The sequence below is a fragment of the Engraulis encrasicolus genome, chromosome 3 (genome assembly GCF_034702125.1).
Source record: "Engraulis encrasicolus isolate BLACKSEA-1 chromosome 3, IST_EnEncr_1.0, whole genome shotgun sequence".
In the NCBI taxonomy this organism is placed as follows: domain Eukaryota; kingdom Metazoa; phylum Chordata; class Actinopteri; order Clupeiformes; family Engraulidae; genus Engraulis; species Engraulis encrasicolus.
The window spans coordinates 26,346,089-26,371,169 of NC_085859.1; the positions used below are offsets into that span (position 1 = coordinate 26,346,089).

General features: G+C 42.9%; 2 protein-coding genes across 3 annotated transcripts in view; both read right to left on the reverse strand.

The window, feature by feature from the left end:
* ppm1f (protein phosphatase, Mg2+/Mn2+ dependent, 1F) overlaps positions 1 to 20,752 on the reverse strand; it is a 22,703-nt gene extending 1,951 nt beyond the window's left edge. The window contains exons 1-8 of one of the 2 annotated variants that reach the window (XM_063195079.1): positions 20,696 to 20,752; positions 20,442 to 20,609; positions 19,280 to 19,669; positions 9,716 to 9,846; positions 5,343 to 5,545; positions 2,453 to 2,641; positions 1,469 to 1,612; positions 581 to 674 (exon numbers count right to left, since the gene is read on the reverse strand). In XM_063195079.1, coding sequence (XP_063051149.1) covers positions 581 to 674; positions 1,469 to 1,612; positions 2,453 to 2,641; positions 5,343 to 5,545; positions 9,716 to 9,846; positions 19,280 to 19,458 — 940 coding nt within the window. In that variant the 5' untranslated portion in view covers positions 19,459 to 19,669; positions 20,442 to 20,609; positions 20,696 to 20,752. Of the gene's footprint in view, positions 1 to 580; positions 675 to 1,468; positions 1,613 to 2,452; positions 2,642 to 5,342; positions 5,546 to 9,715; positions 9,847 to 19,279; positions 19,670 to 20,441 lie in introns of both variants that reach the window. The other variant, XM_063195078.1, reaches the window with a different exon arrangement.
* Positions 20,753 to 21,515: 763 nt separating this feature from the next.
* The window catches only part of top3b (DNA topoisomerase III beta), a 29,024-nt gene continuing 25,458 nt past the window's right edge, over positions 21,516 to 25,081 (reverse strand). Inside the window, exons 16-18 of the mRNA XM_063195077.1 lie at positions 23,902 to 24,103; positions 23,010 to 23,197; positions 21,516 to 21,915 (exon numbers count right to left, since the gene is read on the reverse strand). Of these exons, the coding sequence (XP_063051147.1) occupies positions 21,628 to 21,915; positions 23,010 to 23,197; positions 23,902 to 24,103 (678 nt within the window). The 3' untranslated portion in view covers positions 21,516 to 21,627. The remainder of the gene's footprint in view (positions 21,916 to 23,009; positions 23,198 to 23,901; positions 24,104 to 25,081) is intronic.

The window sequence follows — 25,081 nt, forward strand, 5'->3', positions numbered from 1 at the left end:
TGCTTCAAAGGATTTACACTACTGTACATATACACTACTGTAGGTCTGATCTGAATGATGTATTGTATTTCAAAACCTGGTATCTTGTACCATGCATTAGTCCCTGGCTCCTTTAACAGGCGTGGGTAACACTACCCTGCATGGAAGTGCACTGTCACCACCATCCCCAGCCAAGCTCTTACTGGAAGGTGACACTCAACGCAAGCAGAATATCCGACAGTCAGTGATGATACATGGCATACACAACGCCAGCCACTTTTCATACACTGAAAGAAAACGTCTACCTTCATTTGTGTGTTAATTACGTAGTTTAACAATAATATATATATTAATCACTACTGCCCCTAAAAATACTACCCCTAAAAATACTACTACTACTACCACCACCACAACTACTACTAATAATAATAGTTATATTAAGAATTATTATTAATAATATAATATAATGTGAATATTGTTAAATGCATAATTAATAGCATTAATTTCATTTTGATTTAATATTATACATTTTCAATAAAGGCATCTGCTTAACTAATGTAATGTGGTAAAGGTCATCATCCTTTTCACTCCACCAACTTACCAATGGCCCTGGACACCGCATAAGTGCCATTGACACGCCAGCAGCCCATGAAGGCAATGCAGCCACCCAGGTTCTCAATCCTCTGCTTTTCATCCTGAGCAGATGCAAAAGAAGAACAAAGTCAGTCAGGTTGATTGCAATCGAAGTTCGTAGGCATCATTATAATCATCTGTGTAATGTATTACAATGTCATAAAATGGCATTCGGCTAACTGTAGCGCAGGTCTGGCATAATGGATAGTGTTTTATGTGTTTTAAACTGATGAAATGATTTTATAAAAACTAATAATAAATAAATATGAAGCACATTTTTTTCCCTTTGTAGTTGAAAGTAAATACCTTGTTTATTGCCATTGTGCTATTTGACATTTTCAGGGTGAACTAGACTTCAGATTTTGTAAGAAATTTCTAAACTAAGCTACACAGTCATTTTAGAAAACCTGATTAAGATGCAAAACTTTATTTGTCACCGGCCCATTCTGAAGAGATAACAAATCACTGACACAATAAGATGGGCTGGATAGGCTGAGTGTGACTCTTGTAACATGACGTGCCCGATGCATGTATGCATGATGGCCCCCACATGGCCACAGTACCGTACTGCATGCATGCCGTGCATTCACTTCCTCTGGCTTGTGTGCGTCCATGAGAATACAAATGTTAATAATTACTGTAATTCTCTGAGCACCCACCTCTCTCTTGGGTTTGTGGGGGTCCTTGAGATGGACCATGAGGTGGACCCTCCATGATGGCCTATGATAATGTGATGGACCCTGTATCCCATCTCTCTCTCTGGAGCTTGTGGGAGTTGATGAGGGTGACCTGTTCCCCCTGTGATGACCTATAACATACAGTAAGATCGTACCTCCATACTTCACTAATCACCCACCTCTCTCTCGGGCTTGTGGGGGTCCATGAGGGTGACTGGTTCCCCCTTCCTGACCAGCATGGCCTGGGAGTCCCCTAGCCAGGACACGTGCAGCCAGTCGCCAGCCAGCAGCACTGCCACCCCCGTACTGCCACTCCGCAAACGCTACAGCACACATCATGCAGAAACAGAGGGGGGAGAAACGCCTTATTACAACCATATTACAACACATTTTATCATGCCAGGCTGAAAGCCAATGCAGTGAACCCCTACACTGCCACTCTGCAGATGCTACAGGAGGCACAAAAGAGAGACATACAAAAACACATTTTATTCCAATGGAGGTGAAATAACATGCCACCATAAAAAAACAGATACATTGCATGGAATCATCATTTTGCAACAATATCTTGCCAGCGGTTCTTCTACTGTACTTTCACTTGACTTTCTAAAAATGTTTTACTGGTGCTGTTGCTGCTGATAATGAAATATACCAAGTAATAATTTCTAATAATTCTTGATACTAGTATTAGAATAATACATGAAAAAAACTATTTTAGCTTAAAGGGGCACAATGTATGATGGCAGTTTGTGCGGTGCCCGTGGCATGCCTGTCTCAAAATCTACACCGTATGGAAAAAAAGCTGTTTTATAAACTCGCTGTGAGAATGTGTTTCATCACGGAATGCCAGCAGTTGATACAAATCTGAATACGGTATGTAAAGAGATTTTTCGTATGAGAAGTGTTTCCCACGACACTCGTTCGGGTCGCTCTGTCGAAAGTTGCATTTGGGGTTTTTTGACTGCGGGACCGTGGAAGTGGTCGCGCAAGTCATCATTCACTTACAAATGATCAAATAAGCATCAGCTGACTCGGGACAGTGATTAATTAAACTTTTAATCCTACCTAGAGCCCCTTTAATATCTGACTCAATGAAGTATGCCTGCCTCTGATCTTTTTCCTTGTGCATGGGATGTGTAGCTCATGTGAGCTTTGCGACTGACCTCTCTCTTGGCCTTGACCTTGAAGAGGTCGTCCACGTGGCTGAAGGTGCTCTTGAAGGCGGCGCTGGGGTCCTTGGCCAGACCGTCCTGCTGGCTCAGCACCACGTGCAGGTGGGTGGCAGCGAACGTGGCAGCGTCCACTCCCCCATGCCCGTCAAACACCGCGTAGTACTGCCTGTCCACGCCATCCTGACACACAGGACATACAACGCAGTGGAGTCAGTTACATGGGGCATTTCATTAATTCTGCAATGTTCCAGTTTACACCAAGCACTATCAAAATGTCCTGGTTACAGACATTACATCACCATCATCAAGTTGTTGTATTTCACAGTTGAATATGGCTTCGTAATCAGCGTGTGCAGTCCCATACAAGAAGTGCAGGCTACACACATTTCCTATGAAATGCAGCCAAAGCGTGTGCCTAGTTCTAAGTTTTTGACGGACGTAGCAACAATAACTAGGGGGCGTGGCTTTGGCGAAAGGTGAATTAACTCAGAATAAAACCTAATTCCTCCCAATTAGGAATTAAATGAATGAGCAATGTAAACTCGACTGACCTATTTAATTCTGAATTATTCATTAGGAATTAAAAACCATCACGTAAACGTGGCCATTATGAAGTGGAGGCAGCCGTGGTGTAATGGTTAGGGCAGTGGTCTTAAGATCAGGGGGTGGCAGGTTCGAATCCCACCCTCACCTCACCTCTCCCTAGATTGAGGGCTGAAGTGCCTTTGGGCAAGGCACCTAAACCCCCTCATTGCTCCAGGGACTGTAACCCAGTGGTTCTTAACCTGGGGTGCAGGCACCCCCTGGGGGTGCGCCAGAGATTTCAGGGGGTGCGCAAAATTTTGTTTGTGTTAACGTTGTGACCAAAATTCTGCTTCCAAACATTATAATTAAGTCAAATCAAGACCAAACTAAATCACGTTTTGAACCTAATGTAAAGTCATTAAAGTATTCATTAATGTCTAAAGCAAGAATCATTGTAATTATTCACTTACATACTTTTTTGTGCGTATACACGTGAAGACGTTTGGGTTGGGGTGCGCGGCTTGTCTAGGGCACAGGTTAGGGGGGGAAAGATTAAGAACCACTGTTGTAACCAATAAGTTGCCAATAACTGCTAGTCGCTTTGAATAAAAGCATCCGCTGAGTGTAATGTGCCATCATGTAAAAGTGCATGTAAGAAATCAAAAGAAACAAAAAAGGTCCATAAAATGGTACAGTGGATGCATTTGGGAATGCCTTCCAGTGTACAGACTGGTTGCTTCTTTTCCACTGGTTCTTTTCTGGTGTAGCACCTGAACATGGCTGATGTGTGCAACTTCTCTGTGTGCACATAATAAATCACTGACTCGAATGGTTCGTTATTTTGTTATGAAGAGAATTGTAGTAGGAAACATGTTAGAAAAGAGCTTTTCAGCTAGGAGTGATTCGGCCCAATCTCTTCTTCCAAAATTCAAGTAGGGGCACAATCCTAATTCGTGTACAGCATTGTTGTGTAGTCGCATAGCACCTCTTCAGAAGTATAGACATGCCCACACTACTTTCCAATAACACACTTTAAACAAAACAGCATGTATGCCTGCTGAAATGCAGACAGTAACACATGCATAAAATTGCAAAGTGGCATTCGAAACGGATGGCTCATGTTTCTCAAAGGGCCTGACTGTTCAGATCCTAGTCAGTGGCCTTGCTGTTGCTGATTGCCTATGAAGCATATCAGCTGCCAAAGGACTTATGCTTCAGCTGCATATTCTGATATCTGGTATAGACAAAATAAAGATGCATTTAGCCAGAGCCAAACAGACACTAAAATAGTTTGTCCTCCTGTAGTCAGGCAAGGCAAGGCAGATGTATTTGTATAGCGCATTTCATACACAGGTGCAACTCAATGTGCTTTACAAGATTAACAAATGCAAAAAAAGAAAGGAAAAGGAAACATGGAAGAAAGATTGAATTATATTAGAGTCAAATAACATGTAAAACATTAAGATAAAACATAAGGTAAAATGATAATAATAATAAAATTAAAAAATGACTAAAAATAAACATAAAAAATAAAAAATAAGAATTTGAGCTAGGGGAAAGCATCTGAGAACAGCTTTTGGTTTTTTTCTGTAGTCAGGCAATATTAGTTTAGCCCTAAACCTGAGACAGCCCAGTCTGGGGCACTGGGGTTAGGACCACAGTCTGGAATTTGTTGGAAGTCATGGGTAAGCTTGTAGCCTGAGGGTTGTCAGCTCAATTCCCGACCGGCCAGGTTGGTGAGGGGAGCAATTAACCCAATTAACCACAACACTTCCCCTTCCTCCTCCATGACTGAGGTACCTTGAGCATGGTACCAGCCTGCCGCACTGCTCTCTTCCCTTGGGGCGCCATTTGGGTCTGACCCCTCGCACGGGTGAGACATAAAATGCAATTTCATTGTGCACAGTGAGTGAGCACTGTGTGCTGTGGAGTGCTGTGTCACAATTACAACAGGAGTTCCCCAGGAGATTCACTTTTTCCACTCACAGTGGCTTGCTGTACTGTAACTGAGTGCGTTTTCGTGAGCTTTGGAATCTGAAGTATCCCAGCTTGCTCTTCATATGGTACAGGTAAACATTGCATCGTTGCTTTTAAGGTGCACTGAGTATCATGAATATTTAGTAAATAATAAACTCATGTTTACTAGTATGACCAAAATACAGTAAGTTTTGCAGCTAAAAATGTCTATTTCTGGAAATTCAAAATGGCGGACATGGATAATTATCCCCCTTTCCATGAATGAAAAGTGCAAGTTTCCCGGTCATAATGAATACTTGAATTTTATGGTGGTGGTAAGTACAGTATTCGTGAACATTATGGGGCTAGTATTATTGTTGCCTCATTGACGATGGCTCACCTGGATGCCGAAGAGCTGGTTGAAGGCGGCCAGGGTGACGTGCCTGTCCTCCATCTTGCGGCGCGTGTTGCGGATGGCGTGTGCGGAGGTGCGGCTGAAGCGGCAGGGGGCCGCGGGGGCGGCAGGCAGCTGCTGTTTCCAGGCGGCCGCCACATCTCTCAGCTTGTTCAGGAAGAGGTGCTGCAGACGCTCAGACTCCAGAACTGCACAGAAATAAAAGAAGATGGTGGAGAGAATAAACAAACACTCTCAAACATTTTTGGAAAATCTGCTCATGTTTACACCTCCCCTCAAGTTTTACCTCTATCCTGTACTTCCAGATGTTCTCTGATTCTGGTGATATTACTTCTTTGCACGTATCATTGAAAGAATGGGACCAGTACCATTCATTTTTTTAGTATCATCTGGTTCTAAGATACATGCTAAGAAGTAATATCACTAGACTCAAAGAACAGCTGGAAGAACAGGAGATGTTAAAGTCATTGATTTATTTAAATCTAGGGAAAGTGTAAAATTAACATAATTCCAAAAAAGGTGAGCTGGGCCCAGGTCGTGGTTCAAACAGTTAGGGCACTGACTGTTACATCGGAGACCTGGGTTTAATTCTGGCTCAGGGGCATTTCTCGATCATCCCCCATCGCTTCCTGTTAACATCTCACACACACTGTCAAATAAAAACAAATAAAGGCATAAAATGAAAAATGGTGGACAACAATAACCAAGCAAGGCACAGGGGATTAAAGCTGAGGAAGAGACCGATACAGAGGACACACTATGGTGGAGAAACGTTATGGAAGAACCTTTCAAGACTCAAGCACTGCTCAGGGAACACAGAGAAGGCCAACTTGGCGGGAAAAAAAGACAAGCAAACGCCAAACAAGACACAGACACAGATGATACAACATAGCAGCCTATTAACCTTGAAAAACCGCCACACAGCAGAAAATATTCCAAAAGGATAACGCTAGTCCAATATAAAAGGATAGTCCATCCTCCAGTCAAAATGCTCTTTTCAGTGTGTATCTTAGGTTTTTATTGCACTTCAATCTGTGTATTGACTCATTACGGAAGCTTAGCAAGATGATTATATGGCTGTGCTGGGCTATTATGTGCAGTTAAACAGTTTAAACTGGTCAACTGTTGGTTCCACACCACAGCATTGCTTATGATGCAGTAGCAGAACATACTTGGCTTGCCAGGCAAACAAGATGGTGGATAAATGACAAATAAGAATCCTGCAAGACTCTAGCACACAATACATTCGAAAAAGTAATAATTGGGCTTATCACTTAATCGCAATGACTTTCTATTTTGTTCCTGTAGTCTCTGATTCACTACAACACAGCACAAGATATGGAGAAGACAAAGGAGATCATACATATGACAACACACAAATTATTGTTTTACAGGTTTAGGCTCTAAATGCAAGGACGTCTGGCCCTGCCGTGGCCAACCGGTAGGGCACTTGTCTGCCATGCAGCTGACCCGGGTTCGATTCCCGACTTGGGTCATTTGCCGACCCCTCCCCATCTCTCTCCCCATTCGCTTCCTGTCCACCTCTCATACTATCCCGTCATCAATAAAGTCAGAAAATACCAAAAAATGTCCAAATGCTCTCAAATTCTTCTGTTGTTATTGTTGACGCTGATGCCGTTGGTCTGTCTGTCTAGACTCGATCCAAACTCCCCACCTTTCAGCCACGATTACAATGCAACAAAAACAAGAATTAACACCTTTTGTGACACAGGGACTTCGAAAGTTGCCAAAGTATAATCTGGGTTAATACCAGCACTGCTGACGGTGGGCATTATTGTCCAGCGCCTGTGGAGTCTGGCCACAATTCCAGACAAAATCCCTATCACACCAGTGAAGCTACTGCACCAGGCCATGCAGTACAGTGCAACAGTCCACAATCTATATAAAGTCACATTACACACATTACACATTAAATCACATTACACTTACCACTCTTTAATCAAAAGTGACATTCAGTACAGTAATTAATACATGTATTGCAGTGTACACATGCAACAGAAAGTACTTGGTGGTTTTAAACTATATCAAAGAACAAAAAACATAAAAATATACAATTTAAATTTAGTTTATTGATACAATCTTTTTTTTTTAAAAACTGAAATTCTCTCTCTCTCTCTCTCTCTCTCTCTCTCTCTCTCTCTCTCTCTCTCTCTCTCTCTCTCTCTCTCTCTCTCTCTCTCTCTCTCTCTCTCTCTCTCTCTACAATAAAATTACATTCATCAAATGTTTCCTGCATTCTGGCAGCACTATCCTCATCATGTCTTGTTTACTCTTTGATACTGCACAGTGCACACATTTGTGGCTTTGTCGGGTCATATTGTATGCATTAAGTTGTAAAAAAACAGTGAAATGCAAAACCTTTCTCTGAACACTAGATGGCATACTTTCCCTTCTGTGTGACAGAACAGTAATTCTTATTTTTTGTCATGGACCATCACCACTGGATCACCAGAGATAACCGGAAGAGTGTGATTTGCATTGGCATAGGACACTGGTGCTCAAACTGTGGTACGCGTACCACTGGTGGTACTTGAGGCATCTCTGGTGGTACTTGGAAGAATTAATTTTTTGCGCATTAATTTGAAGGCTGATCAAGTTGTTGCAGTTGAAAATGGTTGAATTGTATGAATCTGAAAACATAATGCAGAATAATACTAGGCAAGCAAGACAAAAGTGAATGGAAGGCCTTTGTGCGATAATCAAATGTTGGTTGTCAAGGTGGTACTCTGAGAGCTCACTATTTTCTCAGGTGGTACTTCACACAAAAGGAGATTACTGGGGGTGAATTCCCACCTCTCTAGTCTTCATACTCCCAGCTCTGTAAAATTATTTTTAATTTCCTGTTGGAAAAATGACATTCATGGCAATCAATGTGAATCCCTCTGGTTTTAGCTACAATTGGCACCCCGAGTACAGGGAACACCGTAAGCAAATATGAGAATTGTAAGTTAGGAATAATAGACTGTTACTCTCTGCCGTTATGGAAGTACTGCGCCTGTGCACTGTCAAAATAACCCATCAGTAAAGTGGCTTTAAATGGTTTGTTTTGATTCACAAGAAGCAACTATCCACATTTCACAGCGGTTTTAAACATATGATTTTGATGGCAGTCCTTAACTTCCATTCCCCCATTCATTTTCAGAGGGTATGGTTTTGCTCATCCGAAATAGATCCACAAAGGCGACACCAAGATGGACGCCAAATGAGGTAACTTACCCTATGGCTATGTCTCAAATCACGCACTTGTGTCAGTGCACAGTGCACACAGTGCACTGAGGCCTTTAGTGCATAGTGTCGTGGAAAACTTTGAGCACTATGCACTGTGCCCTCACTGGAAGTGATGGCTGAGGCGAGCATGGCATTAGCTCGCCAAAATATCAGTTGGCTACTGTTTATAATGCACAGGGTCTGGTGCTTGTATTTCCATTTCCTTCACCCCAAAGGACAACAATCACACATACAATACTTTGGTTGGCACGAATACAACATTACTTACAGAATTAGGAGACTGTTGACCAAACTCTTCTACTAAACTGAATGCCACATTTCCTCTGTGTCATTGTCAACATGGACACAGCTTAGTGCGTGCAGTGTCCATCATTCAAGCACTGCATTTTTCCGCCATTGTTAGGGGATCATCCTGGCACTTTCAGTGCACTGTCTCAACTGAAATTTTCAGCGTGAGCGCCCTAGGCACTGAAACACAGTGCCTGAAGTGCACAAGTGCGTGATTTGAGACACAGCCTATGACAGTCAGTGCACAGTGCACACAGTGCACTGAGGTCTTCAGTGCATAGTGTCGTGGAACATTTTGAGCACTATGCACTATGCCCACAGTGGCCGAAGTGCACAAGTGCGTGGATTGAGACACAGGGTATGTATGTATTTTGTATATATGAGTTCCATCCATCCAATATCCTGACTCCCATCCTCAACCTCTGCTTGTGGTCTCACACTTCACATGACGTCCCATGTCCGTGGAGAAAACAATAAAGTTTCCCTGCTGTCAACCTAGCCACAACAACTTTTGAGCGACTTTTCCCCATTCAACATCCTGATTGCATATTGGAAAGAACACTGGGTGGATTCCAAAATGCAGACTTCTGTCCTTGCTCACTTGCCTGGTTGTGACCTTATGATGACGTCACTGAGGATGGAAAATTAATTAAATATCTTGCAAAAGTACAATTCTAATGTCATTCGCAATTGGGATGGTGAATGAATAACAGTCCCACAAAAATTGTCATGGCTAGGCTGACAGCCACAAGCAAAAGTGGAAGACGGAAGTCTGCATGTTGGAATGCACCCCCCATGTCTGTGGGGGAATGAGAACTCACGGGTGACGGCCGTTGTCTCCTCCTCTTCCTGTGGTGGCTCCTGTGGAAGCTCAAAGGAAGTGAGGTCACTCTTCATCAGCTCCGCCACCGCAGCCTGGCACAGGGACACGCTCAGGGCCAGAGGAGCCTCCCTACAACACACATGACACACAAGAAATTACACACATTGCACACATTGCACACAACACGTTCAATTTATGTTACCCAGCAGAGGAGCCTCCCTACAACCCACACTACATATCTATTACACAGCAGCCTGGCACAGGAACACGCTCAGGGGCACAGGAGTGGCCTGATTATCATCGACTTTTAAATCTCTTCGAGACTTGAGAGCATAACAATTAACATTTCCCAAACGGCATTTCCCAAACGGCCTCCCTTGATTTGCTAATGATTGTTTGCTTCCCAACAAAGTGGGAGGAGTTTCCCGATTTTACGGGAGCTCAGAAAGTACTTGCATTGCTCTTGATCTGACTGGTAGCGACGCTGAAGCTGTTGCGTCACTAGGAGGGCACAGCCTGGCTAGCACAGGAGCCTTCCTACAACACATGACACTTCCAATACATTCACATTACATTAATATTACACAGCAGCCTGGCAAAGAGCCACACTCAGGGGCAGAGGAGCCTCCCTTCAACACACATTGCACACAACACGTTCAATTTATATTACACAGCAGAGGAGCATCCCTACAACACACATTACACACAACACATTAGATTTATATTACACAGCAACCTGGCACAGGGACACGCTCAGGCACACAGGGGCACAGGGGCCTCCCTTCAACACACATGACCAGGGTTGCCGTATGAGGCTGATGATTTCCAGCCCAAAAACTGCTCAAAACCCGCCTAGAAGCACAAAATCCTGCCCAATTCTATTGATTTCTATGGCAAAAATTGGGCGGGTTTTTCTGCTAAATGCCATTTTTACCCGCACACAGCCATCCTAAACAGCCCAATTGGGCGGGAAACAGCCCAATCTGGCAACACTGCACATGACACTTCTATTAAATTCACATTAAATTTATATCACACAGCAGAGGAGCCTACCTACAGCACATATTACACTTACATTACATACATTCACCATATTACTTTCATTCCATGACATTTATATAACGCAGTACCCTGGTACAGGGACAGTGGTGGCAGAGCCTGCCAACAACACACAAGTTAGTGTTACATATGAAAATCATTCATTACACTTATGGGTCATTCTACGATTCGGCTGCGCTTTTAAGTCCATGGATTTTATTTGCCAATTCCACTAACGATTAACTGCATCCAATGATGTTTTGGACATTAGCACACATTTATCTTTCATATAATACAGAAAGTGAAGACATGGCATTATTTCCCTCAGCAAGAATGAATATTTAATACTGGTTTTGGGCGTTTTCATGCCGTCCTGTTTTCCAAATGTCAGATTCAGTCTTCATATTAGCATGTAAAGAAACTTGTTTTGCCCAAGACGATTGCAAATGTTGATTCACAGTAATCATCACAATATGACAAAACTGTCAGAAAGACCATTGTGCTTTCCATTATACATGAAATTTGCCATTTTGTGTGTGTCCACAAAAACTATGTTAACCGTGTCACGGTCTGAAACCCCCTCCACAAATCAGTAATGGTTTGGTCTTAGGCCATACGAATAACATCACGTGATGTCATAACCTCTTTGGCAGGATATGGGAAGAGTTTTTGGTAAGTTTTGAGCTCCATCCTTCCATAATTTAATCCATTCTTTTTCATGTTCTCATAGCGGGAAAATTGCCCGTCAACTGTGTTATCAACATATTCATAAGAATCTGAATTAGAAATCATATGTAGAAAAACACAGATAAAGCATACAAATACATTAATTGATTAAGGTGTTGTGGTGGAACTTCTGAGGTCCTCAGTTAGCACAACACATTAAAAATGGCTGAAATGTCAAGCCGTGTTACAGTCAATGGTGTTACACATCAGCTATGACAGTCGAGGAGGAGTATGTTTTTGCCCATTTATCTCCATATTGACAGACAAACAAACCAAATAATTTGTGTTCTAGGGAGATGGGTTTGTCTGTTCTGTTTTTTCTCCTAATAAAAAGTGCCGACTTTTTCCCCTGCACTGTTGACCGTAACTCAGTTGAGTAACACAGTTGACCGTTTTGAAAGTGTTTTTGTGCTATTGATCCCTTATGTGTTGGAAAAATCGTATGAACAGACACTATGGATTATCTCTGGAGAAGGAAGTCTTGTGTAAGGAGGGTGACTAAATTCAAATCAGACGTTACAGGGATTTATAATGAAAAATGTGTCAGTCTGTATCACAGTGAATCATAAAATCCTACTTATGAAGCTCAACAATCAAATGTTCTATATCAGTTGCACAGATTAATGACAACATTATTGCTAAGGGACATAAGCACTTTCAAACGTATGTTGTTTCAACTCTGTAGTATTTTTATATATGTTTGAAATGACATACTATTTGTCCAAAACACTGTTGACAAAATAATCAAGCAAATGTTCGCTTTCATTAGAGTATTTATCAAATGATTTAAGATTAAGCTTGGCAATTTGTTTGTTTGGAAACTTAAATATATATCTAGGTCATTTATTTGAAAAAAAATACTGATAATTGGCATTTTGCGCTTGCCAAAAGTGCACACTCAAAGCCAGAGGCGCCTCCTTGAAACACACAACATGTTAGAGTAACAATACACCCTATACGTCTACAAACGCTCATCTTGTCCTCTACGTACACAAATCTAAGTTAGGCTGACAGAAGTTTCTCTAATAACAGCAACAGACCCACAGATCCGTAGGATTTACTCGTCCACATTAAGCTCATTTAAAAAGGAGGCTGTAGCAGGATTGAGTTGTTACAAAATATTACATTTCTAAAATCGTTCTACTTTATTTTGTTATATATATCATTATGCTTCCAGGGTGTACATTCATAGAAAGTATTTCTGCAGCAGTTGTGTATCAAAATAAATTGTGTTAACTTCACCTTGATTCAAAGGAACCACAAGCAGAGGAAACCACACATTTTCCAAACAGGAAGTAAATCAGAAATGGTGTCAATGTCTCGACGCACGAGTGTGTGTGTGTGTGTGTGTGTGTGTGTGTGTGTGTGTGTGTGTGTGTGTGTGTGTGTGTGTGTGTGTGTGTGTGTGTGTGTGTGTGTGTGTGTGTGTGTGTGTGTGTGTGTGTGTGTGTCTTCATTCCAACTGAAAAACAGAATGGGAATGGCAGGAAGTGAAGGGAACAATGGCAGTTTAGCAGGCAGGAAGTCAGGTTTTACTGACAGCCATGCGCGCGAGCACGAGGACATGGACACACACATACACACACACGCACTAAAATGGCACATTCATTTCCCACTACACACGGAGGGAGGGCCAGCCCCTGAAATGCTTCAGTTCTTCAACTCATTACAGACATTAATATTAACCAGCCCAAGGCACCTCAGTAAAGTAGTCAAGGCATTTAAAAAAAAAAAAAAATTATATATATATATATATATATATATATATATATATATATATATATGCTTTATATATACAGTACAGGCCAAAAGTATGGACTCACCTTCTCATTTTTAAAGAACATAATACATTTTCAGAGAGGGCATTATTTCTGTGCATGAACACATGTATAATTTTTTGCTTAACAAAAAAAGAAAATATATAAAAAAATAAAAACAATTATTTTAAAAAATATCAAAAAAATGCCAAACAGTGATGTCAACACAGCAAAACTGAGGGCCCCACATGTTTCAACAAGCTTATTTTTCTGTCTATTTTCAAGTAAAAAATACCCAGTCATTCGAGTCCATTTTAATTTATACAAGCAATACAAGACAGATTTTCTTGATCTGATAATAGGTCACTTGATCAGCATAGCTGGTTATCTAGGTGAAACAGTGATACAAAAAGTAAAAGTAAAAGTGAAAAACTCTGCCACAGATTCCCTCCAACCCAGTTTTGACCTCTCCAAGTAACTGGCTGTGACTCAATATCATATCAAGAAAATGTCTGTAAAATGCTTGTATTGGCAAGTGTTTAAAACTAGGTTTTAGGTATCAAAGTTCCAGTCCTACAATTCTAGTGAGTTATTGGAGGACTTTAATGTTCAATTAGGATTGACACAATGATACAGTAAGTATTATGTAGACCTCCTTGGATTGACATGACTGTCTGGGCATTTTTATTTGAAAATAGACAAAAATAAGCTTATTGAGATGTGTGGGGCCATCAGTTGTGCTGTGTCGACGTCAGGTGGATAGAAAGCTGTCATTGCTGTTGGACAACAGCTAGAATGATATTTTTTGGTAAGTACGTAATTCTCCATGTGTTCATGCACAGTTTTGATGCCCTGCATGAAAAGACACAATGAAAATCCACGAAAATAAAGAGAATGCATAAATGAGAAGGTGAGTCCATACTTTTGGTCTGTACTGTATTTATCAGAGGCGATTCCTCTTTGAGTACAAGGGAGGCGCCGCCTCCTGTCCAAAATCACGGAGAAATAGTATGTAAACTAATGCTTTACACGACTTAATATCATTGCTATTTCAGACCCAGCTCCATAGATGCATGTGCTCAACTTAGAGATTAAACCAATCTGTAATAAGATCCCGAAGCTCGCACGAGTTTTTTTTTTCCGCTCATGACAACGCAAGCGAGTCGAGTCTCAATGGACTTCAATGGCATGTGGGATTGTGCGCTTTTTCAATGGCAAAATGCTAAACGGTCATTGGCTATTGCCGTGAAATTTTTTTAATTTTGAGACTGAGCCTCACTGGGAGTGAATGGAGAAGAGAGAGGAGGGGGGAGGGACCGGAGACTGGAGCTCCGACTTGTGATTGGGTGAACCCCGTGTCAGTAGGCTACAGTAGTTGATTTCATTTCGAAATGCGGATATGTTATTAATTTGACTGAGAAGTTTCGTCGTGATAACCAGTGGGGAAGCTATTCATTGGGTTGTACTCTAGTTTTGTGTACATATTCTTGTAAACCTAGTGTTGCGAATAAAGTCTTAATAGTGGCACGTCCTTATCCTTTTTAATCTCCCAATTCAAAAGTTGATGTTGCCTACTTTTCGTTATTGCTAGCTTGCAAGAAAGCTAGAGAGCTATGCAAAATGAAATGCCAAGCATTGTGGATTAAATTCTGGCGAATTCCAGTCGTCCTTATGAGGAGAAAATGAATATCAAGGAGCAGAGCAGAGCACTGCCTAATATTGACTTGGTGAAAAAGGTAGGGAAGAACAAACTTTTCTTTTGAGCTTTCGTGGTGTCTGATCAACTGGTTAACTGCCAAGTCCCGTGAGTGGCGAGTCCTTTCCTACTGTGCTGTTAAGCCGTGCACCCAGTAATGAACAAAGACAACGAAGGCAAACTCAATCACATCATTATGTGGCGGAGGTAGGCCTAATGAATAATAATAATAATAATAAAAACATTTCCCTATGAATAGGCTACAAGGGGGATAATGATTAATGATTAACAAATTTGTTTCAACAAGAGTCCTTCAGTGTGTGAGGGCAGGCCATATGTGACAGGACCAATATAAGGTGTGTGTCAAAATTGCCCCCCCCCCCCCCCCTCCTTTTTTTTTTTCGTTCTGGACATATTGTAATTGAACAGCCTCCCCTGTTTGACAGACTACCAGCCGCCACTGGTATATATATATGATTCAGTGCCTCAACTGTAACATCACACACAGGTGGAGATGCACAACTCAATACATCAGTTGCTCATTCCATTTAAACACAGATTAACCCATTGATGCCTAAAGCACCTGCAAAAAACGCCTGCTGAATGCCTAAGCTCTTGTTTCCCTCAGCCTATAAAAACCAACATATCTTAGCCTCTGATGCACAAAAACATTAAATAGTTGCATTTAATTATTAACATGAATTTGCATTTAAACCCTAAGTCCCTCATCTTGCATTAGAATGTATTCAATCATTTTTATTTTAAAAAAAAAGGTTAAATCTCAAGAGCCTGAATGTAGCGTATACGTGTCTCCATGCACCAAGGGTCAAACAACATATAAGTTACGAGTCATCAGGCTAAAATGGGTTAATATGGCCAGTATGTGACACTTCAGTATCTCAATGTGCTGTAAACAGCAGATTAACATGTCGATCAGAAGAAAATACAACTGCGCATAGGAATCTATAACAGATTTTTGCCCTTCTGTCTGTCAGTCATGAGGCAAAATCATGAAATCACTACTGTGAAACAACCATTTGTGACAGTTTCTTTCCAGAAACCTTTCTTCGCCCAACGCAACGCTACGCTACTCAAATATTATTATACCCATGAGGCAACTCGTTGCGCAGCCAAGTGATCCCATATTCATAGCCCCTCTTTAACACAATGAATATAGGTCAGAGAAGGTTAAACATAAAACGATAGTCCGATAGGTCTTTCAGACTGGTACAAGTGGAGTAGAATAGCGTTCAGCAGGCTAGACCAAATTAGGCCTACATTAGCATACACTAGAGTAGACATAATCGAATATAGTGAACATAATGTCTGTAAATAAGTGAAGAAATTATTTGCACTGAGAATGTAAGAGAGTGCAATGCAATGCTGCTCTCCTATCCTTTCCTCTCTTTTCCATGCTCGAGCATGAAGATAAAAAAGGCTGGAGTCTGAGAAGATTGCATATGCTCATCTGGAATCTCAGACTAGATTAAAATAGTACTCTGGAGTACAGATATTTTAATATGAAGACGACGTCTGTTAATAAGTGAAGACATTATTCAGGGCAGTGAAACAGAGCACCTCTCGTCTCCTCTCCACTCCATGCCTGAGCATGAAGATAGGTCGGACAAGATCGCATATGCTCCTCTGGAATTCCAGGAATTTGCCACATGGGAGCGGTGGGTTAGTCTTTCCCAATGTTATTTACTTCCAAGTTGTACGCCCACAAGTTGTAAGTTAACTACAGTTTCAGACCTTGCCCCACCTACTCTGTGAAGCTTGACTCCTTTGGCTGGTGAATGCGGGTACGCAACAACAACAGAACAGCAACTGGGAAACAAAATGCACTGGGTTTTGAGTCTTGGCAGAATGTGTTGCAAGAAAGGGTGTGGACTAGAGACCTGCAAAGTAAGAGCAAGGCAAATGGAGTCAGACTGTGTTGGAAATCTGTTAATTGGGATTGTGCAAATAAGATTCCAATTGGTCTTGTGGGTAGTAGTTGTACGGGGTGGGGGGTGGGGGTGCAATTTGAAATGTTTAAAACAAAAAAAACTTGAGCCAAGAATTTAACTCTGTTTTGTGTTTAATAAAAAAGAGATACAAAAGAGTCCAATTGGTGCACAACCACTTTGCAGGTTTAGATCTAGTCAGCAGGAGTATGTCGGAATCGGAAAGAATCCAAGAAGTTCACTGTGGTGACTGTTGGTACACGATCAAGCACCAGCAGCTGAAAGAACAGGTGAAAAATACAACCCTCAGGCTTAGAAGGAAAAAGGTGTGCAGAAATGTAGGACCAGGCGAATGAAATGGGATTGTGGTGTGTGTGTATGTGTGTGTGTGCTCCTAAGCTGTTGGATGTAAAAAATATATCACAATTGTATGCAAATCACTTTACATGTTTAGACCTGTGTGAGAGGCTATGTCAAAATTAAGAAGAAGAGTAAAAGAAAGGGCAGTGTACTATGTGTTGCACATCCCAGACTACAAAATATAGAAACCACAAGGGGTGGAAAAAGGCAAATTTGAATGCTGCTTATCTGTAGGTGTGAATAAGATAAGCGAATCCAACAATCACTTTGCAGGGTAAGTATGTGAGAGTGCATGAAAATGTAAAACAGTGGAGAGGAATGTGCACTGTGCTGCATTCTGAGCCTGCCATGCAGCACAACCCACCTCATGATGAGGTGTGAATACAAATCACATGTTTGTGCAATCATATTGAAGATTTATTATTATGTGGGAAGGTATAACAATACAAAGCTTTATGTCAAAATGTTGAATACGGGGGCACAGTGGCGCAGCGCGCTAGGCCCCCCACATTTGGGCTTGCATGCCCAAGGGGACCCCGGTTCGAGTCTGGCCGGGGTCATTTCCTGATCCCACACCGTCTCTCTGTCCCACTCGCTTCCTGTCACCATCTCAGACTGTCCTATCAAATAAAGGCATAAAAGCCCCTAAAAATATATATTTTTTTTAAATGTTGAATACATTCATGAAATACACTATGTGTGGCAAAGGCCCCAACTCCAAGTCAAAATTGGGGGGTCAAAACTGTCGCACCTTGTAATGAATGAATGTGTAAAGGCAGATAGAAGACAATTATCAACATTTTCATTACTATTGTTTTTTTTTCCCCCTTCACCTTAACCTTTGAGGGGGTCAAAAAGGTCAGTGCCCCTAATTTGGCGCCTATGATGTGTGGAACAATGCATCTCACCCCAAGTAGTGAATCAGTGCATGGAGCACTGTGTTGCACTCCCGAATTGTTCCAGTGCCTCACCACCCTGTAATGCGCCCCCAACATCCTTACCACCCAACTTCATGGAATGCATCCCCGAACTACCTCACCACACAAACACCCAGGGTTTTAAATTAACACCTGCCAACCGGCCAAATTCTGGTGAAATTTCAGTTTGGCTGATAGAAAAGACAAATTACTAGCCACTATGACCCATTAGTGAGAGTGTGTTTGGTTAGTAAGATTAACATTTACTAGTCATTTTGGCTGGTGGTGAACTAAGTTAATTTAGAGCCTTGCCACCAGCATATGATGCACCACCAGGTTTCTTCACCACCCAACCACCTGGTGATGCACCACACCACAGCCTTGCCACCCAGACTGCCTTACGGTACACAGCCAAACTATTTCACCACCCACCTAGTTGCGAGAAGGCGTAGGCCGAGATCCAGCCACCCACCCCCAGTGAAGCACTCGCAAACTGCCTTATCACCCAATAGGCATGATCGTGATGAAGCAGTGCTGCTTTTGCTAGGCAGCGTGCATGCACACTTTGCCAGTTTGATGCATTCTGTTTAGAATTTCATCATTGCACACTTTGCCAGTTTGATGCATTGCGGTTAGAAAACTCAAACCAGAATGCATCAAACTGGCAAATTGCGCATACGCACTGCCTAGCAAAAGCAGCACTGCTTCATCACGAACGTGTCAAATAATGTAGCGATGTAACCTCAGACTGCTTCATTACACCCCTGGCTACCAGGATTACCAAGACCAAGGCTCTGCCCCCTGTGACTCCCCCGCAGACTTCCACATCACCCAACAACCCAGTGATGCACCCCCAGACTGCTTCATCACCCACCTGGTTGTGGTGCACCCCCAGGCTGCTTCATCACCCACCTGGTTGTGGTGCACCCCCAGGCTGTTTCACCACCCACCTGGTTGTGGTGCACCCCCAGGCTGCTTCATCACCCACCTGGTTGTGGTGCACCCCCAGGCTGTTTCACCACCCACCTGGTTGTGGTGCACCCCCAGACCCTCTCAACAATACCCAAACAATAGTGTAGTTGTAATTGCGCCCCAAGGCTCTCTCATCAGCACCCCACTCACCTGGCAGCGAGCAGCCGTAGGCCCAGATCCAGGCTCTCGCCCCGCACCTCCTCGCGGCTGACCTTGCGGCTCAGGGGGTTGACGGGCGGAGGGTTGTCGGGCCCGAATGGCTGCGAGAACTCCTCCAGAAACTTCTCCAGGAAGCGCTGAGCCGCTGCAGGCTCCACGGCAGTACCCATGGTGCACCTCTTTCCCGTGGTCGTCAGTCACGTCACCCCCCCCTCTTCACAGCACGTGCATACACACTCACACAAACAGGGGGACGACGACACGGCGCAGTACCATCCACGAAGAGGAGCACAGCCTTTATGGTCGTTACACCACCAGGCACTGAATGATGAAATCCTGTCCTTGTGGTCAGCACCAGAACAGCCTAAAAAGGGGTGTTGACTGAAAGAAGACACATGCATTAAAGTATTACAAAATGTATAACAATAAGAAGGCATGCAACAGCCACTGATACATACGTTTTATAATAAGGTTTATATTACAGTGTTTGTGATTATTTGCTGTTAGTTCCCAAAGGCTGAAAGGGGTCTGGCAATATTGTGTATTGAGGCAGCTACTGCAAGCTTACATCCGTACAGACCTGCAACCAGATCTGCACATTGGTGAACCCATTTTAATTACTATGGTTATAGGCCCATGCCATGCTTCTCTGCAGAAATATGACTACGTGACAGTGACACAAATAGGACAGTAAAACGCCTAAATAAGGCAAATGCTGGCGACTTGTTACAGAGCAGCACGCACGACTCGGGGACGAATTGTTCATTGACAGTGCAAACAATAACACTTGCTACAATGTATCGTTGTTGCTTGTTACCATAGCCCAACAATGCCATTCTGTTACATTTTGCAGCAGTTGCACCAAAATGACACAGTATACATTTACGTTGTGCTACATTTGACGTTTTGCCCGCAGCGCATGTGAGAAGTTTAAACAACAATCCAGCTTTCGAGAAATTAGCAACTCAGTAACGTGCTGCAGTTGGCTCTGCAGGAACTCTGGCGACGTCTGTAGGCCATGAGCAAGGGAAGTTGCGGTTCCCTCTGCTATTCTGTTAACACTCTGGGCAAAATAAGTTCAGCCGTGTGTTTACAGTGTTGTATCGGGAAAACCCGAGTGGGTAGGCTGGCTACGGAGGCTTGTGTCGCATACCTTGGGGTCTTTTCTGTGAAGCAGGCACTCCCTTCGTGCACAACCAGTTCAAAATCTCGAGACTCGCGTGGCTGCAGTGAGGCTTTTAACACGCCCTTTCAGACGCTACGCTCTAAACAAAAAGCTCGAGCGTCACGGTAGTCACCGCGAGCTGGCGATGTTCACATCCTGTATGTAATAAGTGGCATCGTAAATGGGCTAATACGCCAATGCAAAATGAAGAGAAGAAGCAGGGTTCGCACTATCCACCTTACTTGGAAATCGACGGAACTGCTCTCTGACGTTTCAGACAGGACCCAGGACCATGAGAGCAAACTGAAACAATTTGCCCCTAGTGGTCAACTCCAGAAATGGCTCAACCATAGTTGGGCAGACAAAAAAAATTATCTGCATCGGTGGGTAATAAATTCAGAATTAGACGCACAATTTCTCGGAGCGTAGATTAGACCATGTGTTTGTGAATACCCCTTTCCCAAGATGCTTCAACACCAAATTTTAAACAAGAATTAATGTAATTTCAAAGCAAGCTATAGAATCAACTGCATACTTTAGAACTAGGTGTGTTCAGTTGCATTACAAAAGTTATGAATTACTCTAATGTAATAATTACTTTTTGCTGTAACGCAGTATTGTAAGGCATTACAAGCCAAATCTGCAATATATATTTAGTTACAATGCTAAATAACTTACGTTACAATGCATTGCACTGGATTTTAATGGTGTTCACACTGTGGTGGGCCAGAAATAAGCTATTCCTGAACCTGTTAGTTTTTAGTCTGCATGCTGCCAAAACACCTCGTGGACGGGAGGTGAAAAGTCATGACTCAAAAGCTTGCTTTACACTGTAAATCACAAGATCCATATTTAGGCCTACAGTTATTTTGGCTAAAGAAACTTAAGTAATGCAAAAGCGGTGTAATAACTTGCATTTAAAATATAATAATATTGTTACGCAAGGGATTATTTTGAAGACAGTAACATGTAATCAGTAATGTATTACAGTTTTTGAGTAACTTGCTCAACACTGTAGGTGACAGAAGGACAGACAAGAAAGACAAAGAACAACATTCCACAGAAAGTCATCCATGTGTAAAATTTTATTTTCATTATTAACAAGACAGCATGAGGCATGGCAATATATCTGTGACAGCACATTATTATTTTTCATTCAGAAACAAACAAAAAACTACACAAAGTACGCAGCCAGGGCAGCCATTTTATCTTTAGGTTTCCCCCTCCCTCCAGGCCGCCTCCCCCTGCCTCGTCCCCGCCCCCCTCTCCTGGCTCCTCCCCCTCCCCTGTGCATGGGGTGCCTCATGGTTGCGTGCTTGAGCTGCACCAGGTCTTGGAAGATGGGGTCACAGAACACGCAGCCCGTGTGCTGGGTCTCGCTGTCAGGCAGCGGGGTGCGCGTCTTGTTGAAGTCCACGGCCACCAGGGATGCCTCACAGGCCTCACAGCTATCTGACGCCACCTGCACATTAAATTAAATTACGTTGTATTACACTTTACATTTGCACAATGCATCGCAAATTGCATTACGATACACTACATTACACACTGTATTGCACATTACGTTACATTACAGGTCTCTGCGGTCCTCTGGAAAGGACCATCCTACCATCCCCCGGGCCAGACTTTGCAATGTTGGTGACCGAGCTTTCTGTGTTGCTGCCCCCACGCTCTGGAACAGTCTACCTCCCAACATACGCCAAGGTTATGTTCAAGAAGCACCTTAAATCCCATCTATTCCCAGAGGCGTATGGACTTTAACCACCCTACCCCTTTCCCTTTGGATTGTGTCATACCTACTGGGGTGATCGTGAAAAAAAATCCTGAGCCTGAACTTTTTTTCCCTGCTCTAACGACGACGACAAGATACTGCATAGTGACGTAACGTAGGCCTATTTTGACACATTATTCAAACAGTTAATAGCCTATGTATGACCATTATTCAACCCTAATAGTAGAGGAGAACCCTGAACCTGTAACACTTTCTGAGATAAGAATAACCTAATGGCTAATTATTATCAATATTTTTATTTTTGCAAACTCAGGCAAGCCTGAAATCAGGCATGGAGCCTGAATACTATCAGCCCTGTACCTAGTAAACTTCCACAATCAACAGCTCTTATCACTTCTCTGATCTTCACCTGGGTTGCATTCCAATATGCACACTCCTGTCCTCCACTTGTGCTTGTGGCCTCGCCCCGCCTCCTGGCCCCTCCTCCATGGAAAAACCAATAAAGTTTCCCAGCTGTCAGCCTAGCCACAACAACTTTTGTGGGACTGTTCTTCATTCACCATCCCGATTGCAAATCAGAAAATGAAATTAGAATTGTGCTTTTGCAAGATATTGAATTAATTTTCTGTCGTCAGTGACATCATCATGAGGTCACAAGCAGGCAAGTGAGCAAGGGAGGATGGGAGTCTGCATATTGGAATGCAGCCCTGCACTTGGCAGGTATGTTCCAGGAAGGGCAAGGAGGAGGAGGAGGTTGGAGACCACCGTTATTCATCATTCCACCAGAAACGAGATCCAACCCCTTTTCAGCCACAGCTGCTCACCTGTACTTTGTGGGCGTGCTCGAAGAAGTGCACCACCACGTTGCACTTGTTGCAGGCCATGCGCCACTTGGGGCCAGAGGTGGGGTCAAAAACGAGGACGCCACTCTCGCACTCCACGCACTGGCCGATGCCCAGCTGGTTGAGGGAGTGCTGGCACGTGGGGTGGGTGCACTCGTTGCAGGCCATACCTGTAGACAGACACACACACACACACACACACACACACACACACACACACACACACACACACACACACACACACACACACACACACACACACACACACACAATGGAACCATAACTTCAGGGTTTTCCCTATATTAGCATCTTACCAGTTATAAAGCAGCTATCATGACAATAAACACCTACCACCTTGACTAGGTCCCCATAAGATATGAAGATTTTGTAATATGAATGCATGAATTTCTTGCATGAATGAAGTTGATTTACTAACAAATGTGTACAATGTGGTTTTGCATCGTACTTCATGCAAAAATGCACAATGACAATAGTCCCACGTCTCTGATACTGGCCAAACCCTCACCCACCTTGACTAAAAAAATCTTCTACGGGAAACACTGGCATTCACGTATTAGAGTGAAGGGAAACCAAAAAGTTTGGCGTATGTGCCTTAACTTTGAGCCGTGTATTGCTTGGTGCGACTGGCTGCTCACCAAAAGTAGCGATACTAAAAATGACCAAAAAAAATCTGGGGCACACATCTTTTTTTATTATTTTGTCATTCATGTATTAGACCCATGCTGCATTTCTTCTTCCCAAAACAGTAGGGGCAGATGGTGTACCTCATTTACAACAAAGTAGACTACTGTAGTGTAATATAATATACAGTATGTGCATACAGCATCTAGTATGTACATTAGCCTGACTTCACCTTTCTTCATGTCCCTGAAGGGAGCGTTCCCGAAGCAGTAGGGGCAGACTGGGTAGCTCTTGCCCTTGGAGCCGGAGGTCCAGAGCACCAGCTCGAAGTCGTCCAGGGGGCAACGCAGCTCCTTATAGAGCTTTATGGCGCCGTTCTGGGGCAGGCTGTACGTGTCGTCACAGTGGGAGCAGTGCAGGCGGCTAGGCTTGGCCTGTGGGGAGAGGGGGAGGGAGTGAGAGAGAGAGAGAGAGAGAGAGAGAGAGAGAGAGAGAGAGAGAGAGAGAGAGAGAGAGAGATGGGGGGAGAGCGAGAGACAGACAGACAGACAGACAGACAGACAGACAGAAAGGAAGAAAGAAAGACAGACAGAAAGACAGAAAGGAGAGAAAGAGACAGAAAAGGAGGGTAGCGGAAGCGAACGAGAGAAGTGGTCAATGAATGAATGAATGAATGAATGAATGAATGAATGAATGAACCATGTATGTAATGCCTTGAATGAATAAATGTACTTGTTAAACACAAAAAGCATGTGTCACATGTCATATAAGCATGTGTCACGGTCTTGTAAAGCAGCAATATCTTATCTCTGTATTTGATTATATTATATTTTTATATGTCAGTACAAACTTTCTGAATGGAACATTTTGGTTCAGTGTGGTGCAAGACCTTGAGGGGGTTGGGGAGGCAGGCAATGACAGAGGTCGCTGACGTGGATTTGAGAGGTTGAGGGGGGTGGGGGTTGATCATTCATGATTAATTCATGACTTTTTAAAATGACAATTGCATATGAACTCGTCTCTCCTTTTGTTGTAGGGCCACTCTAATGGGAACATCTCTCTCCGAGTCCCTATTCATTTTGATTCCGGTCAAAAGTGCCGCTGGCCGATGAAGGCCACATGTGATGTGAGGACCTCGTGTCGTGGTCTCCTGAGGGAACACGCCAGTCAGGAGGGCAGAGGCGTAGCAGCACATTTTGGGCCCTATGGACCCAGCTCCAGTGACATTATTACATGATATTTAAGGTGCAATTTGTAATATTTTTAGCAGTTTCTTTCCAGAATTCATGCTGCCCTCTACAAATGTTAACTTTTTCACAAATACTTACTGCCAACATCAAATTCTGAGTATTCTTTCTTTTTTTATTTAAACATGGGGAGTTCCTCTTGAGATGTGGCATCTCGTTTCCAAT